Source organism: Trachurus trachurus, assembly GCF_905171665.1.
Source record: "Trachurus trachurus genome assembly, chromosome: 21".
Lineage (NCBI taxonomy): Eukaryota > Metazoa > Chordata > Actinopteri > Carangiformes > Carangidae > Trachurus > Trachurus trachurus.
Genome location: NC_139899.1, coordinates 8,203,337 through 8,228,705, shown reverse-complemented (window position 1 = coordinate 8,228,705; position 25,369 = coordinate 8,203,337). Strand labels below are relative to the sequence as shown.

The following is a 25,369-nucleotide window of genomic DNA, read 5'->3' as shown; positions in this document are numbered from 1 at the left end:
ACAGGCTGTCTTTTGCAGTATGCATGTAATTAGCACAGAAGCTACTGTACATATACAGGTCGGGCTGAATATGATTTGAAATATTTTGAGACATGTGTTAGTATGTTTTCTCATCCTTTTCATTAAAAAAGTACGGAGCACCCATGCAAGAATGCAAAGTCAAATATTAGAGAAAAAAAAAATAGTTTAGTTTAGTTGTTGTTTTTAATTCAAATTGGAAACTATTAAAAATGACTACATAATACATACTGTATATGAGCCAACATTCACTTGTTTTTCATAGATTAGTTCTGGCTACTTGGTGCTACAGTACAGACATATTTCAGTCTTTTAGTGAAAGACTAAAGGTCAATATCCTGTCCTAAGATAATGTCACTAAACAATGCACATTAAACACATACAGCAGGAATGGCCACTAGTACTATCCTGCACATTTTCACAGCTCTCAGGTGAAACTCAACTCAATTTTCCTTCCTGTGTCACCCACATCTCAGCTCCTGTGTGATCTCATCTCATGTCCCTGTAGGTTTTACACCGGCTGTTACTGTAGTTCTGCCTTCAAGACAACCGCCACAATGCCACATGCTTCAGCTTCTCTGCCCTTTTTCTACTGCCCTTTGTTGTATTAATTTGATACAGTTTATTTCTCTTCATTAACTAACTGACTTTGTTATGCTGTTGCTGCAGTACCTGTGAAGACCATCCCAAATCTATCTGCAATATATTAAAATAATGTGTGATAACATTAGTATTAAGAATAATCAGGCTCCACTCTGTGTTCAAAGTAAACTGATTTACGCTTTTTGACACTCTCATACTTCTTTTTACTTTTCCATGTTTTTACTTTAATTTCAGGAAATACCAATTTCCTCTTACAACCCAGGCCAGAGACAATTACACAGATGCTTGTACACAGATATGCCACCCTAGATGTTACTGTGTCCACCCCCACATTAAAGTGATTTAGCTGGCTCAATTTCCACACTACCATTCGGAGGTTTGCCTGGAAACACTAATGAAAATACTTTTTTAAACTTTGCCTGTAATAACACCAGTCTTTGTGAGCATTCTGAGATCATCCTTGTGTGACTACAGTGGCAGGGTTAAGGAATTATTGGCCGCTCTGTCTGCACTGCCGAGGCTTTAATGACAATTATAAGAATGTATAAACTAGGACCACTGTGCCAAGCTAGTTGCTGATTACCAAAGCCCACTTGGGAACTGTCTGCCCCTTTCCTCCTGATGAATATGTTAATGTGTGCATATGCTTTGTCTAGACTGGAAGTGCATACATGGTGGACAGACAGTAATGGCCTTGCCTAGAAGTAGCATTAAGCATAACAGTGTTTTTTTCTTCCACAGTGCACTGCAAGAGAAGGGTGTCTTCACTCCAATAGTTCCTATTATCTAAAAAAAAAAAAAAAAAAAGGAATTTTGAAAAATTAAAAAAACCTTTCATATTCATGTAAAATAATGGTTATGGCTACTCTAAAAGAGCCACTTTAACTACAGTACAAGCTTTATAATTTGCCTCTCATTCACACACAGCCACTGACATGAATGTGTTATGGTCCATCAGTCAACGTCTTGCTCAGTGACACTGACACTTGAAGGAGGTGGAAACAAACCAATAACTCGGTGGACAACTTGCTTTTCCTGCTGAGACAGAGCCATACATGCATTTTTTTTTTGACAACATATAATCAGTGGGCACAAGGCTTTCATTCTGTTCTCATATCACTTTTAAATGTCAGCAGGACAAAGTCGTGCAGTTCCTGTTTGTGTCCTACACAAAAGCACACATCAAGCTGACGTGCTCATCTGGAAAATAAGGGGCTTCAATAACTTTCTCTGTTATTCACTGTTGTAAACTTTATTGGTTCACAAAGCTGCTGACATGGTTGTAGATCTGGAGTCTGCTCTTACAGTATGTGTTTCATAAAGAGGTGTGTTTCCTGCAGTCTAACACTGCAGTCCATGTGGAGGTAAGACTGTCGCTCTACAGCTAAAGTTGAAAGAGGATATGAATCATCTCAAATTACATCCTGACATCTCCAACTACATAGACTACCCCCCGCAGATAGCCTCAGAGACTTTAGGGACGTGCTGCACCTTTACAATATTAACAGCAATGATAATAATGATAATATTGTTCACAATGATAATAATAATACAGTAATAACATACTTTTCTTGCATATGTTTTTATTTCTAAACAAAGAATATACTGAAATAGGCAAGCAGTTTAAAACCTCTGCAGGTGCATTCACTTGCTGCTCTGTGGTTTGTCAGCTTTCAACAAGGAGGAAATGTACATTTTATACGAATCTCATTCATGAGATTCATGAAAACAACAGTATTAAAAAGTCAGTTTTGTAAGAAAAATTTTATGTAGAGTTGTACACTAGATTTTATCTCAAGAAAACAGCTTGAATAAGATTATAATTTGTTTTTCTTTTCTTTTTTTCCCCTGTACCCACATAACCAAACTAACCAACATACTGTTAACTTTCACATTAATGATGCATGATGGCCATAGCTTGTGGCGAAATACACCACTGAGTTTATTCAGAATTTATTTATGGTGCATCTCTTGAGTCAGTGTGAGCTTCCAGCGAGCCCTGGGTCAACTATGATAAAGACATTTTTTTTCTTACCTTCTTTCCTGTGATGTGGTGCTGAGACATCAGGAACTTGAACACAGTAGGTCTTCCTAGTCTGGATGCCCTCTCCACACAGAATACTGATGTTAGCCAGCCGCCGGTCCTGCTGGCTCAGTAATGGGAGGATGCGACATTCGCCCCAGTCAGTGGTTCTCCACAAATACCTGACGGAGCACAGAGAGACGCAAACATGGGTCTTAGAAAACACAAACATGTTCAATCTGATGCGAACAAGCAAACTGTGGAGAGATGGAATAAGTATGCATGACTATTATGCTCAGAAAGAAACCAAATGTGAAACAAACTGATGAATGATTGCATTTAAAAAGGTGAAAACATCAATATACAGTATACACGAACAATAACGGCAGATGCTTCAAAAGAAAGTCACACAAAGAAAAAGAGAGATTAGCAAGAGCGAGCCTCTCTTACAGCATGTTAAAAGGAGAGAGGCACGATTATTTTAATTTCAAAACTTCTAAACAAATGTTTGGTTTCAACTATGAAAAATGTAGTGGTGCAGAAAGCAATAATATTTGAGGAGTTTACCAGAACAACAGCCTGTAGTAATCTATCAAATGCTTAATTTCCGTAATGAGTTTTCCCTAATCATGTAAATCCTCTGCTCTCAGGCACTCCATGAAGATTCAGCAAATAAAACAAAATCAACCAGCAGGGAAAATAATTCTCTATTGACTACTTTGTTTACCGCATGTAATATTAGCTAAAACCTATCTTAACTCAAACAACCCAAAAACAATGAGGCTCTGTCAGGCACTGTTTGTCATCCACGTCATGTCCACTGGGTCAGGGTCTCTCAACAGCACACAAGGTTATTGTAGGTGTCACAAGATAATTGAGGTAATGCCAAAATATATGCACAAAGTAATTCAGCGGTAGAATCATGAATATTTGCAGCCTCCAGGCTTTCTCTCATAATTATTCAGGTGAACAAGCTCAGAGAAACAAAATTAATTATTATTCAATCATCATTTGGTTTTAGAGTTTCACTTTGTTTTGCATAAACATCTGCATCAGGTGATTACACATTAACAGAGCTTTTGTTTTGGAAGTTTTGCTGGCTGAAAATAAGATCAGGGGTATCAATATTAAAAAAAGCACCTGGGGCAGTTTGGAAGTAAATCTCCTATGATGTTGCAAGCTTCTTTTTCCTCAAGGGCAGGACATCGTTTCCCCCCGCCGACTGGAATCTGTGTCATGATCCGTGACCGGAGACGGTAACCAGGAGACAGGTCGGTGGACCGGCAGGTTTTAGAGCATGGGCTCCACGATGACCAATCAGATGTCTGACAGTTTTTGGGCATCACACATGCTTGGAAGGTGAGAGGAGGGCTGTCCTTTGAACAGAGACTGCAGATCAAGAAGAAGAATATGGTATGGTATCGACTGTGAAACAATGACAAAAGTTTAATACACAACATCTTATTTGTAACCCTATATAGAAAGTGTGTGCAGCAGAAGACAGATGTTCAATGTGGCTGAGATTTAAACAGACTGGTGGACAGATTAATGTGGATAGAGAAAACAATGTATATACTGTAGGAAATGTCATGTGCTTGCACAGGCTACTCATGGATCTCTTGTTTTCCTGATGAACAAATGACCTTTACAGCTTCTCCTACTGCATGACAGCATCCAGAGCAACTGTATTATTCATCCTAATGGTAAAAGGTCTCCGGACATAAAGTTAACCCTGTATAAAAATCTCACAAAGAGCTGATCTGCTCATTTAGAAATATGAAACAAGCACATTAGTCATGCAATTTGAACTCCCATTGTTTAATTTGGACAATATAATTGGTTAGGTTATTAAGATGTGAGTACAATGCTCATTGTAGAATTTTACTTTGTAATTAGGTTGTAATTAGAAAAGCAGAATGAGCCAGAACTCAGGTGGGAAATCCATATTCAAAAGCTTGAGTCCCACTTCTTAGTAAATACCACGCTATCAGGCACTGTATAGTAAACGGTCCCTTCACACACTCAGGCCATGAAGCCAGTCAACCTGCCTGGAAGAAGATAATAACATGCAAATATCAAACGCACATGGAGATATCCCATTTTAAGCTCCTCCAGTTCAAACAGCATGCGACAAGCACAAGTCATCATGTAAAATCTGGCACGACACTTAATTCAATACGGTGCACGAGTTAAAATCCCAGAAGCTGCAGACGGTTAGCTTTCATCTAGCTGAACGCATTCCCAAATGGACGGCTCACCACAACAAATATAAAAAGCATTGCCTAACAATCAGAATGCATCATTTCACCAGGATGGTATTGATAGGTGGTTTCTGTTGCCGTGGCTTCCATGAATGGCAGTGGCTGATTGATTTTAACAGTCAGCTAAGAGTGTCACTTTACACCAAGTAGATGGTATAGTGGCATTTAGTCAATATAATATACACATGCAATGATTTTCTCTCTCCTTGAGGAGAAAGCACAAGATGGAATGTTGTTTATGATGGTGTGTGTGTGTGTGTGTGTGTGTGTGTGCGCCTGTGTGTGTGCGTTTATGTGTGTGCGTGCGTGTGTGTGTGTGTGTGTGTGTGTGTGTGTGTGTGTGTGTGTGTGTGTGTGTGTGTGTGTGTGTGTGTGTGTGTGTGTGTGTGTGTGTGTGTGTGTGTCTCTGTGTGTGTGAGAAATCCATTCTTATCAAATCCAAATACCAGGGTTAGCTCAAACAGCAGGGACAGGAGGGACAGCAGCACTTGACATTTAACACAATAGTGGCTCACCACCATGCCAGTGTGCTGGCAAAACACCAGCTCTCACATAATTTAGTTATAATTGAATAAATAAGCACCATCAATAAAAAAAAAAAACCCATTGTAGTGCACTGCTGAATACAGCTCAGCATTAAAAATGGTCCCACTGGGATCACGAGGGGAGGAGTGACCATTGATCATGTCCCCCCTCGTATTATGAAACAATTTGTGTGTGGAAGGAGCATAAAAACAATCAACTCCATTAGGAGTATTTCACCTGACAGACACCCACGTTCAGCTGCAGAGGGTTTTTACTGCTCACCTCATTCGCTACATCAGTGGAAAAAGAGATTAATGGAAGATAAATCCAGTTATAGGTACAGGTCTGCTCCCCAGACTCCTCCTGCAAGCTGCAGCCGCTCAGCTCCCACAGCCACCTTTGCTTTCATTATAATCTTGGACTTATCTTGGACCTTAAGAAATGCTCCATTTTTCACTGTGTTTATTTCCCATGTATTCTTTGTAGCTTTGAAAGGCGCAGTGCCCGGCAGTGTTTATGAGGGGCTTACCTCAGCATGGCATTCTTGCCGTCGCCCCGAGTGCAGCGGTCCTGTCGAGTCTGGTATCCCACCTCCAGCTCCCAGGACATAGGGTATTTGTTGTGCGAATCAGCATGGTGATGGTGATGGTGAAGGTGGTGCTGGTGATTATGGTTGTGGCTGTGACGAGAGCGGCGGTGAGAAGCCAGCGTGTGCAACACGACTGTGTTGTTCTCAAAGGGGCTGGTGCTGAAGTCTACTGTGGTCCTTCCACTTAGCACAGCATCCTTGTGATTGGGGTGGCGGCACTCGCTCCAGGCCCCTACTTTAAGGCTGTACTGGTACTCGTCCTCCCCAACAGGGCAGTTGATGGGGCTAGAACAAGTCCTAGTCTCGGTCAGATTGGGGCAGTGCGCCCCTCCATACATTGGTGTGGCCAGGACATGTCGAGTCCGATGCTGAAGTCCAGCACCGCAGGTTTTGGTGCAAGTGGACCAGGAGGTGAAGTCTGACACCACACAGTCCTGAGGGCAGGGGACGAGGCAAGCCTGCTCCATAGGCGGCTTCTGAGAAAAGAATTCACATATCCTGGAGGTGACAGTGGTACGGTTTGAAGTGCGTACACAGTGGACCTGGCGCCTCTGGATGCCATGTTGTGCTGTAAAGCATTCAGCTGTCCTCAGCCTGAGCTCATTGGAAAAGAAAGGGACGAGAACACAACCCCCCCAGTCAGATACCTCCCACTCAAAGAGGTCTTGGTGCCAGTCGCAGACCTTGAAGCAGTGTCGCTGGCTTTCTGGCTTTTCCATTTGCTGACAGTGGGAGTGGTGGCTCGTCCAGCCCTCTCTGTGGACACACCATATCGTCCTTGTCTGAACCCCGCCAGAACCACACTCCTCCCCGATACAAGGACCCCACTGGCCTGCAACCAAGAAAAGACACATGGAGAGGGCAATTTCATTTAAACTGAAGCTTGAGGGGGAAAAAAACAAACAGATGATTTAAATTGCACCTATCTGGCAGCTTGCAATCAAGCACAATCCAAGGCCATTCACTTAACCTTCATGATTGCTTTATTCATGAACTGACGAAGAAAGGTACAAAGAAACTAGGGTAATCAACCACTGGCAGACATCAATATATGAAATACAAGGTTAGTTTCTTAGTCACAAAGGACTAAATTCAATTAGGTTCCTGATCCTAAACTCAATCAATATCTTTGGCTATGCAATGCATGACCAGCAAATAGGTCACACATTGAATTCCTAAAATTTGGCTTCAGCGCAATTATATCAGTCTTTTTTTCTTCAAAAAAAATCGTATTCATTTTATCTCAATGGAGCAAGCTCTTCGGCAGTAACACATCCGGCATGGCTGAAACGCTGCACACGATCGTTTTTTTTTTTTATAGATCTTCTGAACAAAGACGATGATCTTCATTAAAAATACCCCAAACCAAGCGAAGACATGAAAGGCCTTTTGCTGTAGTCCGACTCCTCGCTCACAGCACACTGTGGACCCAAGATATCTAACTGTGCAGTTAACAATGCTGGTTGGAATAATTTATGAACACAATCAAGACCTTGCTTCAAAAGAATTTCATCAGTAAGTAGGAATTTTGTCTGTAAAAGAGAATCATTTTATAATAACATTAAGCTGTCCTTCATGGAGTAATTCCCTGGGTCCGGGGCAAAAATCCAAAGAGAAACACAATTATCCTCTTGTATGTCGATAACTTAATCGGCTTCAAACAACATTACAGTTCAAATGGGTTAACTGGGAAACTATGTTAACTATGTTTCATATCTCACAAGACCTAAAAGTTGATTCAGTCGATGCCTGATTGGTTCACTTGCAAAGAGAGAAGTTTAAAAACAGGGTAAGTGCTGAGTTAACAGTCAAGTTGAGGAGCTAATCCCCTCGTCACACAGTTGCTTCAAAAATACATTCACCTCTTAAATAAATTGTCATGGAGTCTGAAATATAACCCTCACAATTTCTGCTCCAGTTACATTTTATATATTGAACATTGATACTGTGGGCACAAACATTACGTTCAGTTACACTGACATTTGAAGCTTGGGGGCCACACTTCAGCGTAAAACTAACTAAGCAGCCAAGTTGAGCTCCCAAAGGTACAAGATTTTCATTCCACTGAAAAAAAAAAAAAAAATGTTGAGTCCAATGAATTTCACAAGCCGTTAAGTTATGAAAGAGAGCAGCAACTTCATGTTAAGGTATTCACCATCGCGCAAGAGTGATGATGTGGTTGATACCCGCAGCATGAAACAGGGTCGCACTTTACTGTCACTACCCGCCAACATCAAAGTATGTGTGACAAAAAGCATAGCAGCTAAAAGTAATTTTTCCATTTCCCACAAATAGAGAAAAATAGCAATAGTCTGTGGTCAGAGAGGCAACAAAATTGCTGACATCTTTTTCCCGCTGTGAAAACTTGCATCCCTTTTCAAAATACACCACTTACATGAATTCAAGTTGACCAAAGCCTCTATTTCTGCACAGAAGGGGACTGCAAACTTTTCACCGCAACCATCAAGCCCACAGATAATGAGCTTACGGTTCTCGAAAAGAAAAAGATACATTTTGGGTTCAGCTGTTGATGATGGAGTCTAATCAAACTGAAATGGAAAATGTTGAATGTTGAAATATGTGTTAAGATTCAAATCAAAGTGTACATAAGGTACATAGAGACCACCTGATATGGGATTTGTTTGGGCCAGTGCTGATTTTCCTCATGTTTACATAAACACACCTTTTTCTTTTTGTACTGATCCTTTAGATAAACAAATAAAGTCAAATACTTGTGACCAATATGTATTTAAAACACAACTCTTCTTATTCAAAATGGCATCAGTGCAGCACTACAGTGTACTCTTGGAAAATGTAAATACAATTAGTAACGATAACTACAAAATACCTACGTATAATGCCTATAAGACTCTTTTCTTTTTGCAAGTCCCATGAGTCCTACAGTGTTATGTAGAGTAAACCTATACAAATGAGACAACCTAAACCTGAATGAACATAACACTAACAATATTTTTTTTCTCTACAGTAGCTGTCAACTAATGGAAGGACATTATTTCTTAATTAAGCCCTAAACCCCAAGTTTCAACGGGGGAAAAAAGGTGTTTAGGTCTTATCGGCCAACACATATGGTACATGGTGTCAAAAAAGGCTTGAATCAGTCGAGCCCAGCAGAACAACCATGAAGATCTATACTGCTGTGCGTCATAATATTGACAATATGAGCAGGAACTGTCACTTATCAGTTTTGTTAACTAAAGGCTGAGGTCCTGGGTGGGATGAATAAGAATAAACCTGGAAACTGCAGCCACACAGATAGCTGGTTGTCATGCACAGACAACCCTCTGCTGCACCGCTTCTTTGATTGCTGTAATTCTTTTATGAAGTGGATTCCTCTCATTGATTATGCATGAAGCACCTGTTGAATAATAATACACATTTTGCTAAATACTTGTATTCAACTCTGGGTCTACTTTCCTGATTTAATATCCTCTGAAATCAATACCACAATGTGCTGTGATCCAGTGATTCACACCTGGAGAATATGGCAGATTATTGTCACTTGGAAAAAAGCTAATTAAGGTGCAATTTTAACACAATCCTTATTCATTTGTTATTCACAAAAACCTAATGCAAAAACTTATACAATCCTCTTAATTTAGTTTTCGACCTTTTCATTTTCAAAAGAAGTAGACATAAATCAGAATAAGACAAAATGAAATCAATTTGCTGATATGATATGGTTATCTACATCGGTCACGTTTGCTTCTCATCAGCTCCGTTGCCACATGCTATGAAAGGGATAATTTGATTCATTTCTTCTAATTGGAATTAAATTGATGTAATAATGAGATCCTACTGCTTCCTAAATTGCTTTCGAATGACAAGTCGCTGAAAAATGTTTTATGCCGTTCGTGGCAGAGAAATCAGTTGTTAACACTTTATTCCCTGGACAGTCTTTGACACAACAATGCTACTTTGAAGCTGTTGCTTTCTGCTAAAGGGGGCATATTTCAAACTGCTGAATTGTTTCACAGTTCATCGAAGCACATCATTGAGTTTATTCATCTTGGCTTTGCAATGTTAATGGGGACTTTCAGTGTAACTAACGTCATTATCATTCATTCTAGTGATCTTTTTTGTCTTATGCACTTACTCTGTTTTTTTGCACAGGTACAATGCAGCGAACTGAATATGTGTTACTGATGACAAAGCTCCAAGGTGAGGAATTTGAATATTTATTACTTTAATTTTTCTAGAAAGGAAAGAAAAAAAAAGATCGGATGATTTATCCATTGGTTTGGAACAGATAGGACGCGCAAATACACACACAGAGGCAGAATACAAGAACATGACCGTCTTTGTCTGACACAGAATGAAAAACATTCGGGTTATCGCTGGGACTTTTGTTGGTGGCCCACGACAGAAATTGGTCGGATATCTCAATGAGAGAAAAACACATTAAACATCAATGAGAGACAAAGAGAGAAAAGAGAGAGATGTGACAGTGTGGTGGTGAGCAGTGCAGCGGAGCCCACTCTGCTTCTCCCTTCAGTTCGCCTTCTTCCCCAACAAACTACATCAGGTTGAGACCTTCAACAATAACAAAGGCAACACTGAACACTTTGTTACGGCATGAATAACAAAGTTGAAAAAATAAAAGGGCGTGTCTGCTAATCTCAAAAATCAAAAAGTCGAAATCCAGAAAAAAATGTTTCAAATAGTGGTGCACCCTCATGTCGACAAAAGAGAGGAGGAGCAGAGCAGCAGAGGGAGGCAGACAACTACAGGAAGCTTCCCTGACTTAATTCAGTAAGATGATGTTGTATGGCTTAATATTCTCTTCAGAAATTATATAATAAAAAAAGAAATAAACAAAACTAATTAAAAGTCTGACCTGTGTGGTTTTTATTGCAGAAAGCTCTAGTGGGGGAAGAGCCACTAAAATGAAATGTGTCTGGCTCTGTTTACTCCTGCAGTGTCCAGCTCAAATCCCTAATCTCACACTCCCTGTATAGCTAGAGACATGCCAACTGAACAACAGTCAACAGAATCTACTTTACTTATTAATCCCAATTTTTTGTTGATTCTTGTTTGTGTGTCACTCCAGCCATATGCTCATTAAGCCATGTGTACATGTATACAGTATGTGCTCTGTTTATAACATGATGTTTATTCCCCCTCCACGGTCAGACTTTCCATCTCCAGCAGCATGTTTGGTGTTGACTCCTAAATCATTTTTCCCCAACTGCATTCCAAAGGAGACCAAAACATGGCCTTCACATTACTGTACTTGATCTGTATGTTATTTGTCAGTCTTGCCATACATTTGTGGTGTTTTCCTTCTGCCTGTGTAACACAAATGACTACTGTTTTCTATTTTTCTACTTTCAGTTGTATTTCTTCTTTCTTCATTTGTCAAATATAGTTTTATTGAGGGGACACATCATAGCTAAGTGAAGTGAATTTAACCTTTTTCTAGGCAGAAGGCCATCTAAGTGAAGGCAGGTTATTTTAAATCTCCTCCCTTGAAACACATTAACTATGATACCAAAGATAGAAACAGAGATGAGCTCTCTGACATGGTCCAATTAAAGCAGAAGTAAGCGATCCGGCCGTTTTGGCTAATTTCCTGTCAGCCGATGGAGTTAGCAGTCCCCGCCCTCGTCCCTACGTCACCACATTCACGCGCATCCCTTGGCTGCACACACAGAGAGGACCGCCCCTTTATGCCGTTCTCTCTCCTCATTGGATAAAGGTTGTAGGATACAAGGAAAGTTTTCTCCTCGGCTTACAGCAGAGCAGAGTGACTGACAGACCTGTGTTTCAGACCAAACACTCTATATAAGTGATTGCTGTCGGAAGATTTATATTAACACAAACATTCCGCTTACTTCTGCTTTAACTTACTGTATTTAAAGTGGAAAATTTGCTAAAAAAAAAAAGCACACTAAAGCATGTGCCACTTGACTACGCTGCAGATCTTCATTTCATTTGAGTTTGAACTGATACTGTAGTTTGAGCTCTGACTCAAGATGATGTGAACTACCGGGCTATTTGTTTACAACCTCAAAGCTGCTTGATGTGCTTTGAACTAGAGAGACAGCGTGTTTCTGTCAGAAGAGAGGAGATCACTCACATCAAATAAGCTGTGAAAATATCTATGTATACAAACACATTTTAATTAAACTAATTAGAAAGCACATAGACAGTCAAATTTAATTTCAAAACGTGTAATCATACACCCACTTCCAACGTTACTGCTACGTAGGCCTTCATACTTAAAGAGACTTTTTCATTTTCAATCGCAGCGTAAAATACCAAACAAATCTTACAGTATATGGGTTACCCCCTATAAATAGACATGAAAGCTCCAACAAACATAAGATATGAGCAGCAATTCACAGCTGAGCTTAAAGACCCTCTGTGTCAACACAGCACATGTCCTTCCTGCTCTTTCAGCTGAGTGCACCGCTCCTCCAGTCACTGATGGCACTCTTTCATGATAACCACTCTTTCATCACGTTTGCTCAATGGTGCTGTTTTCAAACTGTGCGAGGATATGTGTGTGTGATTTATGGAGGTGTGATTGGGAGTGATTCCGCTGCCAGGGGAGCCAGCTAACACAAGCACTAGTTCATCTCCTAAGCTCTGAATAATCACTCTCTCGATCTGTCAGCATCAGCATCTGTCAGGCCCTCAGGAGGAACCAGTCGCCCACAGCTCCTTCATTCCTGTCGCACTTAGTCGCTGTGCTCACACCTCCAGGGGGCTGTGGTGCCCGTGGGGCCTCGGCTATATTTACTATTCCATTTACGTCCCTGGTATTAAACAAAACTGTGAATTGGCAACAGGCTGTGGAAACTCCGCTACAATACAACAACTAAAAAAAAGGCAGAAATTAAACACTGCCGGTGTTGCATGGCTAAACACGCCTTCTCTTTTTCAGCAGTGTTCGGTTGAACCCTTAAGTTGGACAAATGATAGCAAAGCTGTACAACAATAACAAGTAACACAACAAAAGCAACCTCTACTATGCCCCGAAACCAGACAGAGGAAGACAAAGAGGGAGCAAACAGCAGAGCAGCAAACTGTCTCCTAAACAGCGGTAAACAATGCTCTATCAAAAAGAGAGAGGGAAAAGGAAAAGAAAAAAAAAACTGTGCTCGCTCACGACTTTTAAATCTTTTCCCTCTCTGGTTCCACTAATTACATTTAGTAAAAGCGTCACTGAGTCTAAATCAATCTTTGCAGGATTTTTGGAGGCTGAATTTTCCAACCACATGAGACCACTTTAGTGTAAATGTGACATCTTTAAAACTTTGACACCCACACATTTTGTGCAGCTTTGTCAATATTGTTAGTTTAATGCATTTAATTTTAGAGCAACTGGGTTTCAGACACCCACACACGCTCTTCCTGAAAATGACAGCTTTTTGGAGCATTCGTAGGTCGTATTGATCTGTGCCTCTGTCTGATGCACTGTCCCGAGCACTTTATGAAGCTTCAGCTGTTACACATCAATTACCTCAGTCCTGGAGAGCATTCTCTGTTAACAGGATTCGATACTGTAACTCCAACAGAGCAGCAACACCACGCTTTTAATTGCATGTTTATCGACATGAGATGCAGTTGGTAATTGACTGTAATGTTTTCTTCTTTTCTCTCTGCGCTGCGGTTATTTTTGAGCTTTCCCTCACAAACATCTGCTGAGTTTACTCATCATCCATCTTCAACTTCTCTCCCCGAGTTAAGTTTGGCTGTGCGGATACTTGCATCCTTTGTCAAAACACTTTTTAATTAAATGATACCTATGCCACTGAGCCTCATTATGCACTGCGCCGTCCCCCTTGCCATACTTCCATCAGCTGTAATTTATGAGCAGCGAGGTGCATCCTCAATTACAACATTCATATATGCAGAAATTCATCAGATTATCATCAGGCAGTCAATCCATCTCCAGAAGGCCTGAGTCAGCTCATTTTAACCGAGTGTTTACGTAGCAGGTTAGAGGGAAATTTGGGAAACGTGAGCCAAACAGGTTGAAAATCATCGTCAGGGGACACCTAACCTGCAAATTAAGTGACAAAAAAAAAAAAATTCATAAACTGCAGCTAAAAAATAAAGTTTGTGTAACACTTAATTATGTTTGACATTCTTGCTTGAATTTTAACACATTATTTCCATAAATGGTCAATAAATTAAAGCATTAGAGTAATTGTTGTTGTTTTTCTCTTAATAGACATAGCTTGATACTGAGGCAAAGCATCAAATGCTGCTTTAATATCAAACACTAATGAATTATCTACCTTGGGGCTACAATACTATAAACATGACCCACATGGACCCTCTGCTATAATTTAGCATTTAGCCCTCAAGCACCAGAGCCAGAACTACTTGAATACATAATCAGTAAGTGAATGGGCATCAGTAAGAAGAAGACAAGGCTAACACAGGTTGTGCTCTCTGTGTGATGTAATCGCCATTTGGTCCTATTAGTAACTAACCAAATAATCCCTGTAATGCGCACCACTCTTCAGCCAAAAATGTCAATTTAAAAGGCCAAAGTTTAGCGACGACACTCATTTCCTCCATTAACGAAGATCCGATTAGTGTTGATATCATCATGATAAATGGACAGTCAAATAAACACACAGACCAGGGCTGATCCAGAGTCTGAAGCCTGATTCAAAGAGTCTGTCTCACATTCTGAATGAACCAAACTGCAGGACCGATAAGCTCCTCTGCTCTGATTTATCGCCAATCAATACTATTGTAAATCATGAAGAGGATCATTTTAATACCAACACGAAGACCTCCAACGGAACAATCAATCATCTTTAGTCAGTATTAGCACGATTCCTTCGGAGAGTTATCACTGTGCGGGGCCAGGACTGTATTTAAACTGCATCACCCAGCAGAGTAAACAGACTCACATATGAAATAGGAAAAGGTTCGAGGGAAGCACTGCCCTCGCTGATTTATTCACATTCTGTTTTCTGGGAATATTTTCCATTTCAGCTTGTGCAAAACAAACAACACAGTGTTGGTGCTGGCTGCATGATTAGTTTAATGTAAACTGGTATTTAAATCCATGTCTATATGCTATCTACAATCATGGAAAATTGCAATTCAGCAGCTTCAGCAGCAGCAGCAGCAGCAGCTCAGATGTACTGTAGCTACAGGCTCAAATGGTTCATGAGTCAAGCTGACATTATCAAGATGCACAAACATACAGTACTGATGGTGAGATGACATGCAGTCATGTGTAGTTATCCCTACAGGATTTAAAGGAAATCAAACATGGCAGAGATGTTTTTCTGATCCAAACATCTTGATATTGATAAAGTAGTGCTACAGTCACAGCATCTAGTAAGTATGGGCTATCTACACACCAGAGGCGCCACATGCAACATGCATGAAGGCTCTTTGTTATTTCAGTCAGGAGCGCTGAGCTGTTGCTCAGAGGAACTTTCAGGCCACTTTTTTTGAGCCAATATAAAACTTGCTGCCTGGCTTTGCACCACATCAATTACAGACAAGGCTTCAAAAATAAATAGTAAGCCTACGGTATATCACATAATCAGCTTATATCCAAAGACATATTTTTGCAATGGTTATGATTGGATTTATATTCGAAAGTAAAGACCAGATACAAATGGAAGTGAATATAAATGCAAGTTTAAGCCATAGATTTGAGGCCATAGTGCTGTAATGATAAAATGAAGTGTAAACTTTGCTCACTAGCAGCTAGGACTTCATCCGTACCTGTGATTGCATATGAACAGAAGAAGAATAAGCTTGCATTGCTTATTTTCTTCTGTCAGATATTTTTTCCCCGGCTCTTTGTCAGAGTCACATTTGTCTTTGTGCCTGTACTCTGAATATCTAACCTGCCCACAGCAGTGGGCTGTCAGAGAGTTTCAAATGGCTGCGTTGAAAACACAGGCTCCTTTTCTGTTCAGTCGAGAAAACAAACAAGCTACGGTAGGAGGACAAATAATTTAAAAGCAGCTGACATGAACATCATTTCCCTGTGCTGCCGCCATGCCTTCATGATAAACATTCCAGACTAACTCATAAGCGATTGACAGGATTTTGTGAATGAGTTTTCACTGAGATTTTGGCAGATTTTACTATTACTTCTAAATGTTTGATGAACTTTTCCTCTCAAATATAATTGTTAATATCCAAGGACATAGTAACACGACTAGACACCACTATAAAAATCAATTTGATAGAAAATGCAGTGTGGCCAAACAGAGCTTGTTTCAGGCATGTCTTATTACTCCTGTTACTTCACCTGACAGACCTTGTTGTAAATGTATTAACAGTGAATAAATGATTAGTATAATATCCACAACTGTAGTGGTACTCAATTACGTGTAACATTATATCAGCACTACACAGCAGGGCATTAGATTTTCTGTACTCAGGCTCCATAATAAATCCCATTCCAGTGACATTTCCTTCTTGTCCTCACAGTGTGCTCGTTGTATGACCTGACTCGTTGTCACATCTACAGTAAGAGGATTCACATGGTCAAATCTGGTCGGGACATTCTTCCTCTGAAATCAATGTTCGACTGTTCTAGCCTTAGGAGACCCGGTACTTGATCTATAAAGCATATTGTATTTCCTCTCATATCTCATTTATAGACAGATCCCACTTTGATTTTTGACTAGGAAAAATCCATTTGGGGGGTTTTCTGAGAATCAATGTGTTTAGACTCAAAAATGCCACAGTACTGTAATTGGTATCACTTTAAGACATGAAGACAACAGTGGGGGCTAGCCTGAGGTGTGCTCTACCTCTGCGGTGATCAGAATCTTTTTCCATGTAATTGCTTGTCTCATGTGGTCTCCTCAAGTCCCTGCACCAGTCTGTGTAGAGGTGACAGGTAATTGGATAGGATGTCATTCACTCCTCTGTCTCTCTGTCTTGTGCTGACCTGGGATTTCTCTCCCGTAAGCACAGGAGCAGAACTAATGGCCATATCTACAGGCAGCAACCTGAGGAAAGACCCCAGTGTTTTGATAATGCAGGTGACCAGGGCCGTGGCAGGACAGAGATAAAGTGAAAATTGTATCACTGGCAGTGCAGCACATCCTGTATGATATATCTGCTCATTCTGTTACCAAAAATATATAAAAAATAACGTAATTAATTAAACAACATAGGTAAATTCAGCTGTGTAGCCTCTGGAGCTGTTGTGACACTTTCCCACTCTAGCTAATTGCATCAGTTAATATTTTATTCACTGACACCAAGAATAAATATCTAAGACTTAATGCGGTATAATTTAACACTGTCACTAGGCGTTGTCTACAATGTTTTAACTTGGTTTGGGAATAATTGCATAATGAACAGGGAATAAACTGAAGAAATACCAAGAGCATTGACAAGGCTGCCCTGACTGTTGAGTATCTTTCATGGCGTCAGTAGTGATTCTTGAGTGGTGATCCACCACTGAGCTGCTCTCAAACCAAGCAGCTCCTCCTAGAGTACTGCTCTGTTTGTACTCAAGTAGGTGAAAGTCTTAGAAACCAGGTTTCATGTACCAGAGCAATGAAAACTACAATCAGCAAGTTGCAGCAAAAAAAAAAAAAAAAGTTTTCCAACATGTACTTGCTGTTTACTATGTGTTAGACAACCTAAACCCACTAAGGTCAAGGATAGATGTAATAAAACTTCACTGTATTTGTATTAACAACAGATCAAATGATATAACTACAGTATTCACAAAGGGATATTCGACTTCCAGGTGAAATTGATGGAAAATGTAAAAAGTTCATGCTACAGTGATATTATATCATGAAAGTAGGGCATTAAGTTGAAGTATGGAATGGTAATTTATTCGTAAAAAATAAATAAATAAATAAATTATTGAAACAAAAGCTAACAACAGTGTAGGGTATAAATGTCAGTGTCTGAATAAGTTGTCATGTGGCCAAAGGACGTCCACTTCCCTGCCTTTCTATGACTCTTCCAGTCTCAACCTGCCTATGACACTGTGACTCTGTGACACTCTGAGCTCAGTCAATACTTCCCTCTGAGAACATCCCATCTGAAGCCTGGACATGTCCAGGTACTGTTGATGGACTGTTAGGTGTAGTCTTGGTCTCATGATGTCAAAATGTAAACAGCAGGATAAATAGGACTGTTTCAATACAAACTGTCATTGAACCACAACATTTAGTGGTCGATTCATGGATCAGACACTTGATTGTGATTTTTGCAGTTAATCACCTTGTTAGAAGAGCATGTTATGGTATAAGTAGGCTACTGTAGCATTGAACACTTGGACATGTGCATTTAAAAGTTTAGAGAAGGTCAAATTAAGTTCACCTGCAGGTTATAGTGTATTTTAGGTGTATTCTGAAATGTCATCCGAGCTGAATATCCCTAACTTTTGCAAGTACAGCAGTGTATCTGAAAAGTGTTGGGAGCTGCGCTACAGCAAATGATCACTGAGTTGTGCAGCTTAGTGAATCATTAATCATTAAAATTCATCCCCAGACCAATTAAGAATACTCGCTATGCTTAATGTTTTATTTTACGTGGTTTTCCCACAAAAAGAAAAAAAGAAAAGAAAAGGGAAATAGGCTGGAATTTCTTGCTTTCTTCCTCACTGAGACATTTCTATCAGACCTTATACTGTACTACAACCTACTTATGCTATAGATTGGTTAGCATAGTTAGCATCTTGTTTATTAGCTTAACTAGCAGTGACCCAGTGTTTGTGCTGTTGCAAACTTTTTCTCTCTGCACTAGACAGTTTAATGTTTATTTTTGCCTGACCACTGTCCTCACAAGTTGATAGGACTGGTTCTTAGATATGATGTATGAAACCCAGTCTGTCTGAATCCATTTCTATGAGACTGGCTGACGTGGAAATACAGTCATGGCACGGACTGCTTATCTAGCTTGAGATATGGCACATATTACATAAATAAAACATCAAATGAGAATTAACAAGTCAAGTCTTCATATATTGGAGATTCTGACACTGCTTGAAAATGACACTCTTTAGATTTGAAACCATTTGAATTGGTATCGACAAGCTGCCAAAGCTGATTCTTCTCACTTTGTTTTTCTATTTAATAACTGTAATTGTTGTAAATATGTCCATCTCAGAACTGTTCTAACGGTATATTTCCACCATCCAACTTTTACAGCACGGTGTCAATAACACAAGTGTTATTGACATTATGTTATTGAATTAAACACTGTAAATTATTCTAGAACCCACAGAATAAATGCAACCACAACAGCTCATTTTGTCTGTGCTTCTGAGTAGGCTACTATTTACTGTGTATTTTTGTAAAGACTCGAAAGGAGACATCAGACGTACAAGGCCTAATGATATTTCAGTACAGAAAAAAACATCTGCCTCAGTGTCACTGTGAATGAATTATAATTCATGAATATGCTACTGTTGCTGTTTTGCTATGGGGTTTTGATGTTCCAGGCTGATTTCATGATACAGACTTAAATGAGAGCAATCTGTTTTTCTGTTTAATCAACCACAAAATGGTCCTGGAGCTGAGTTGAGGGCCAATTCTACAAGGACCCGGTGCCAAGAGAGTTTCTCTGGCAGAAGAACTGATTACCCAAGTCAGGTATCCTGCAGAGTGTAACCTGCAGAGGCTAAATACTTCACCTCTCCTCCATCTGTCATCGCTGTTCCCTTTGTCCTTCAATTATTCATCAGATGCTCCCTCATTTTATGGTCATCTGTGGGAGGTCAAATAAATAATGACCGGACAAAATGACATTTACCAGCATCTCTGTCACTCCTCATCCAAACTTTGCTAATTTCACATTTAGCATGTGGCAGAGGAAACCGTGCAGGTATTAAGAAAGACTTCTGTGTCCCTGAATACCAACAAAAAGCTCAGTAGCCTATTCAGCTACAAAAATCCCTAAGTTTGTTTTTTGTTTTTTTATTTTATTTCACTCGCTCAGCTTGGGTGGCATCCGAGTGCAACCACCCACCCCCAACCCAGAAAATACAGAACAAAGAATGTAGAAATAATCCTGCACTCTTTCAAATGTCAAATTGGAAAACTGCTCAATACACAACAAGGTTTCTGTGCATTGATACCCACATGATCACCTCAGCCAAGTGCACACCCCGGTGTCTGCCCTGTCTTTACCAGGGATCCAAACAAAGCCATCAGCCACTGTGCAGCCAAGGTAGCCGACCGTTATCACTGAGTCCATTAGAGATGTGCAGACACCTCAAATTCCATTCTCCGGGGAGACTTATTGGAAAGGACAGAAAACTAATAGACAGTTTGGGACTTCGGAGAGTTAGGGATGTATCTTCCTTCATCTCCCCAGATAACAGGAGGGACACTGCCTGTGGTGTGCAAATAAGTCAGAGCCGAGTATGAAGAGTAAAAGCAAAAGTATGGGAGAAATGTTAAAATGTTGCTGTTGTGGTTGCATGGCCCACCATTGGTCCTGATGAAAACCCTGTTTACTCAGAGAAAATAAATATTACTGTTGTGTAAATGATTATTGTCTCTTGAATAAAAGCTGTAAATAAGCATTCATTATTGCAAGTTGGCCATTACCTGCATTTTGCCTTCCCTATAGGTTTGAACTTTTTGGTTCAGATTTAAACAGTTATTGGAAGTGCTCCTATTACATTTTGGGTGGACGTTTTATATTGGAAAGACTCAAGATTTATTGATTATTTATCTGGCAGCTTGGTTTCTAAAGGTTCAAGCAATCGTCACTGTCACTAGATGTCACATTAGAGCAGTAATGGACAGTCTCCCTGACCACAACAAATGCTTTTTCAGACACTACTGTCCTCCCCTCAGCCACAACAGCCCGTCCCTTCACGTTATCGGTCCGCAAGGTGTTATCATGCCGAGTGGAAGATGTAACCAAGCATACATAGAAAAGCACAACTAAATAAAGTTACCCTGTGGGGATGAGGACCAACAAAAAAAACAATCCCGCCATAACCACCGCATCCTGAACAAAGCTGCCAATTCACAATCACTGTAGTTAGGAGTATAAAATATAACAAAACCGACTGCATGAATAAAACGCAACAGGTCAGTCACCCATTGTATAGACAAGCCTTTAGTCTTATACTGTAGTTTTAGTCTTAGTGCTAATACTGTATTGTGAACAGTTTTTCCTGTAGTTCAAGTGTCCCTGATTAAACCTGTGATATAATCAGAAAGCACATCTAGCTGAAAAGAAAACACATGTATTATGTTTAATCAAGTCCTGATTTGTAAATGTAACCCTCGCCATCAAATACTCCTCCTCACCTCTCCTCTTTCTCAATGTGATGCACTTTGGAGTCCTTGAATGATTCATTGTCATTATTAGAAAAAACTGCTAAGTGGAGAATAACATGACAATGAAAACAATAACTTCAGCACTTGCTGATTCTCATCTGCATCTTTGAACGCACTCAAAATATGAAAGGTAGTCATATAAAGCATCAAGCACTGGAACACATCAGAGAGATGTGAGCATGACGCATGGACTTCAAACCACATTAAACCTGGTGCAGCCCACCCTGAGCGGCTGCTACGTGGCTTGGATTTTGTGGCTCATAACTCATGGCTGAAGTTGAGACAAGGAAGTCGCAGCTCTGGGTGTAAATTGAATATTCACCACTTACACACCATGGCAGTAGATTATTAGATGCACCTGTGATCGAATTCCACACAATAGCTCTGCCATACTTCAAAGTATGAAGTATTATACACCCACTTTATGTTGATACTGTGTCAGTGAGGTGTTGAATCCGTTTTACAGTGCTTTGCAATGCATTACATTTTGGAGGTAGTATGCAGTGCTGCCGACACATACTGTGTTGTACTGGGATGTATATTTTACTGTGTAATGTACAACATTCATACAGCAAAATGACTATTAGTCATCTAAAGCAGCGGTTACACCTCTCCCCTTGATGTGGGCCGTGACACATCCTGCAGAATAGTGTTATTTTTTAGATGTGAACAGTCTTAGGTCTCATCGCGGTCAGACTGAGATACAGTCACAAAATGCACATTTTGCAGCATCCAATCTCAGCTGTGTGAGCATAAATCTGACTCCAGTACTGATCCTGCGATCCTGCCAGCAGCAGCATTCACTTATCATGGGCCACGCCGACATGATGAAGGAACTGGAAGGAGAAGTCAGTATAGACTCTTGCTGACGTTTTCTGCACTCTAGCTGCTCTCTGCACACATGAGGAACACTATGGAGAGTGCTGTCTTATTTTGTAGTACTGTAATGCAAAGAAAATTATAGGATACAATTTTCTCAATAGTAATAAAAAGGACAATAGAAAGCTCTATATGCACAACATGCACACTGCACTCTAAACATTACCCATCTGTCTGAGCTATACAGCCCGAAACATAAAAAATATAGCACTCAGTATTCTTTTTACCCAACCATTGTTTATGTGCAATTTAGAATAGGAAGTTAGGAACATGTACTGTTCACACACACATTATACAATAAGTACAGAAAGAGACAGAAATTGATATTGAATGATGCAAAAATTCTTTCATCAACCCTAACCTACCACATCTGCACATTTTAGAGCAGTAGAGACATATCATGGTATTAAAGGGATATGCCAACATTTTTTTTTCCTTTTTGTGCCTTGCCACACTCCCGAGTCCATGACAAGCAGATAGACACCATCCTTTCGACTGTGCGTGCAGTAACAAGGGAAATAGAGCCTGCTTCTGACTGCTGATTTCAGCTCGGGTAGGAGGCAGGCTAACACTACCTATACACTTCCATCGTTTGAGCTAAGCTAATTACGGGCGATACGGCTCTATCTCCCTTGTTACTGCACGCACAGTCAAAAGGATGGTGTCTATCTGCTTGTCATGGACTCTGGGGTGAGGCAAGACACAAAAAAAATGTTGGCGTATCCCTTTAAAGTCAATACAGCCAGTGATGGTGCTGGGCGTGGTCAGATTCCTATCAGTTCAGAAAGGTGATGCGATACTGTACATTTAGAGCTTCAGTATGATTTTCTTTAATAAAAACATCCCAGCCTTCTCAGAAAATACCATGCTGAGATATACAGTTATAGCAGGTACAGTATATGTACCTGTCATCTAAAATAGAGAAAACTGTATTGATTTGGTACTAGTCCTGAAACTGAGGTATATAATGGCTTTAGTAAATAAAATCCCAAAACACCCAGCCATACTGTTGGTGGTAGTAAACAATCCCAGACTGAAAACACACGTTGAGACCACCTTTGAGTCAGCATGGTGCCAGATCTTTAGATCACAAAGATGAATGTCTTTCACCTGTTTACAGCTGCCAAGTGAACTCCCATTTAACACAATCAGAGACAGAGAGAGGGGGTAATGATTCTTCAGTCGAGTAAAAGATTGGAGAAACTCTGTGGGTGGGTTTCTCCCTCAGCTGGTCAAGGTTTTACCATCACGTCATAAGAAGCCACACAGATTACATAGATCAAGTTGGATAAAGATGGATAAGGAAGAGTTAGTGGCAACAGCTGCTGTTTCCCTGAGGATTTCCCTAAAAAGATCACTTGTCATTGTATTCCCTGCTCTTTCCCAACACACAATAAAAATTACAACACAGCACTCATAAATGCATGTCATCATAAACATAAAATAAATCTCCAAATGACCCTTACTTGTCCTTACTGTTCTAAGAGAAAAGGTCACAGGGTCGATATGCTGCTAATTCACAGCAGTAGCTCTGTACAAATGTTGCATTTTGGACGAGGAGCAGGCCCGATTCAACAGACACAGTAATTAGTTCAGCTTCTTGGGGGCACCGGGGTAGTTACGTGGCCATTAAACTCCAAAGATGTCTTCCTGTTGGGAGCGTGAATGTTTGCAGCCGTGTTTAACACAGTAAGACAGAAGCCATCACTTTACCTCCACCGTGGAGGTAATAAAAGATCAAACATTACTTCACAAATTCTAATTAAAAGTTCACCTGCCTTCTTTCCTCATGATTAAGTGCTGGGCGTCTGGAGTAGGAAAATGATGCATGGCGTATCCAGCTTATATTAATTACGGGCTATGAGTTTCTTTGGCATCCTGCAAAGCAAAGCTAAGCATCTTTCCGTGTTAAATTACCCCAAATGTAATTTCAGACAGTCTTTGAAAAATGTTCCTGCTCAGAGTGACTGTTTCAGGAGCATGTTCAGCTCAGGCCCCTCTACATATTCTGATAAACAACAAGATATTGGCATTAATGGAGGTCACATCACCAGAGACAACATGAAGTACATTATTTGTTAAGTATTGTTTTAGTTATATGATCAAACAGTACAAAACGGGTACCTTGAGAATGAATTGCTCCTTGAGCATAATAAGTGAACACGGATGTAACATAATGGCTTGTCTTCACAATTTGCACTGCTAATTTTATTTCATTTCATGATTGATGGACAAATAAGACAGAATGAAAAACTTGTCAGCTGTAAATTAGACTGCACAGGCTGTGCAGCATGTTCTGGTGATACTGTAGGCTATTTCTGTTTCCATAATCGGTTCAGCATAGTCCATCAGCACACAGGTTCACTCCTTACAGTGCCTTTGGTCAACTAATGACTAGAATGGTGTGATCAGTCTGATGCTGGTAATTTCATACTGAACACAGAGCAGAACTGTGCGTCAGTATAACAGGATCTGCCAAATATAGTTATAGCCAAGCTTAGAAAGTCCATTAAACATTGTTATGTTCTAAAACTATTGTGTAAACCATCACATTTTGTATTTTTAAACTTAGTTAATTTATTCAGGTAAACAAAGGTTTTTCTGTATTTCATTGTCTGTGAGGTGTGATTTCAGGTCAAAAGCATTTGGCGGAACGCTGTATCAAAATATGTTCTTGCTTGTAAAGAGGAAATATCTTATTGCTATGCACTACATTTAATTATATTCTTATCAGTGAGTGTCACATTCTCATTGACATCACTCACATATAGATACAGATGGGTCATTTTTCAACAGCTGCTGTCTTCTAAATACTAAAAAACTGATTTAAGTCTGCAAATCCCAACTCCTGCGAGCCTGGGCTCAAACAGATGGTTACGAGCAGCGGCTGTACACAAGCTTAGCTAACGCATGAGGCTTAGATTCTGTAAGTATAAAAACTAAGTTTGTGAGAACTAGCTTATCAGGCTTCGCTTCGTTTGTGGTGAGTAGCTAACAAGAGTAGCTTCCTTGGATGGTGTGACTTTGTCATTGAGTTGCTTCTCCCATTCAACAGGCTCAGGCCCCATGCTGCCAAATCAGCCAGTCTGAGAGCATGATCCCTGATCAAGGAAAGGCCCCCAAGCACCCTTACAGCAAAACCCACCAGCACCCTTTTCCCATCACTGTCTGTTTATCATTACACCAG

General features: G+C 40.1%; 1 protein-coding gene across 1 annotated transcript in view; it reads right to left on the bottom strand.

Moving 5' to 3' along the window:
* thsd7ba (thrombospondin, type I, domain containing 7Ba) overlaps window positions 1–25,369 on the bottom strand; it is a gene marked incomplete at its 5' end in the record, with an annotated part of 133,920 nt that overhangs the window by 94,794 nt on the left and 13,757 nt on the right. Inside the window, 3 exons of the mRNA XM_083996343.1 lie at window positions 2,657–2,826; window positions 3,785–4,033; window positions 5,960–6,851. Of these exons, the coding sequence (XP_083852469.1) occupies window positions 2,657–2,826; window positions 3,785–4,033; window positions 5,960–6,851 (1,311 nt within the window). The remainder of the gene's footprint in view (window positions 1–2,656; window positions 2,827–3,784; window positions 4,034–5,959; window positions 6,852–25,369) is intronic.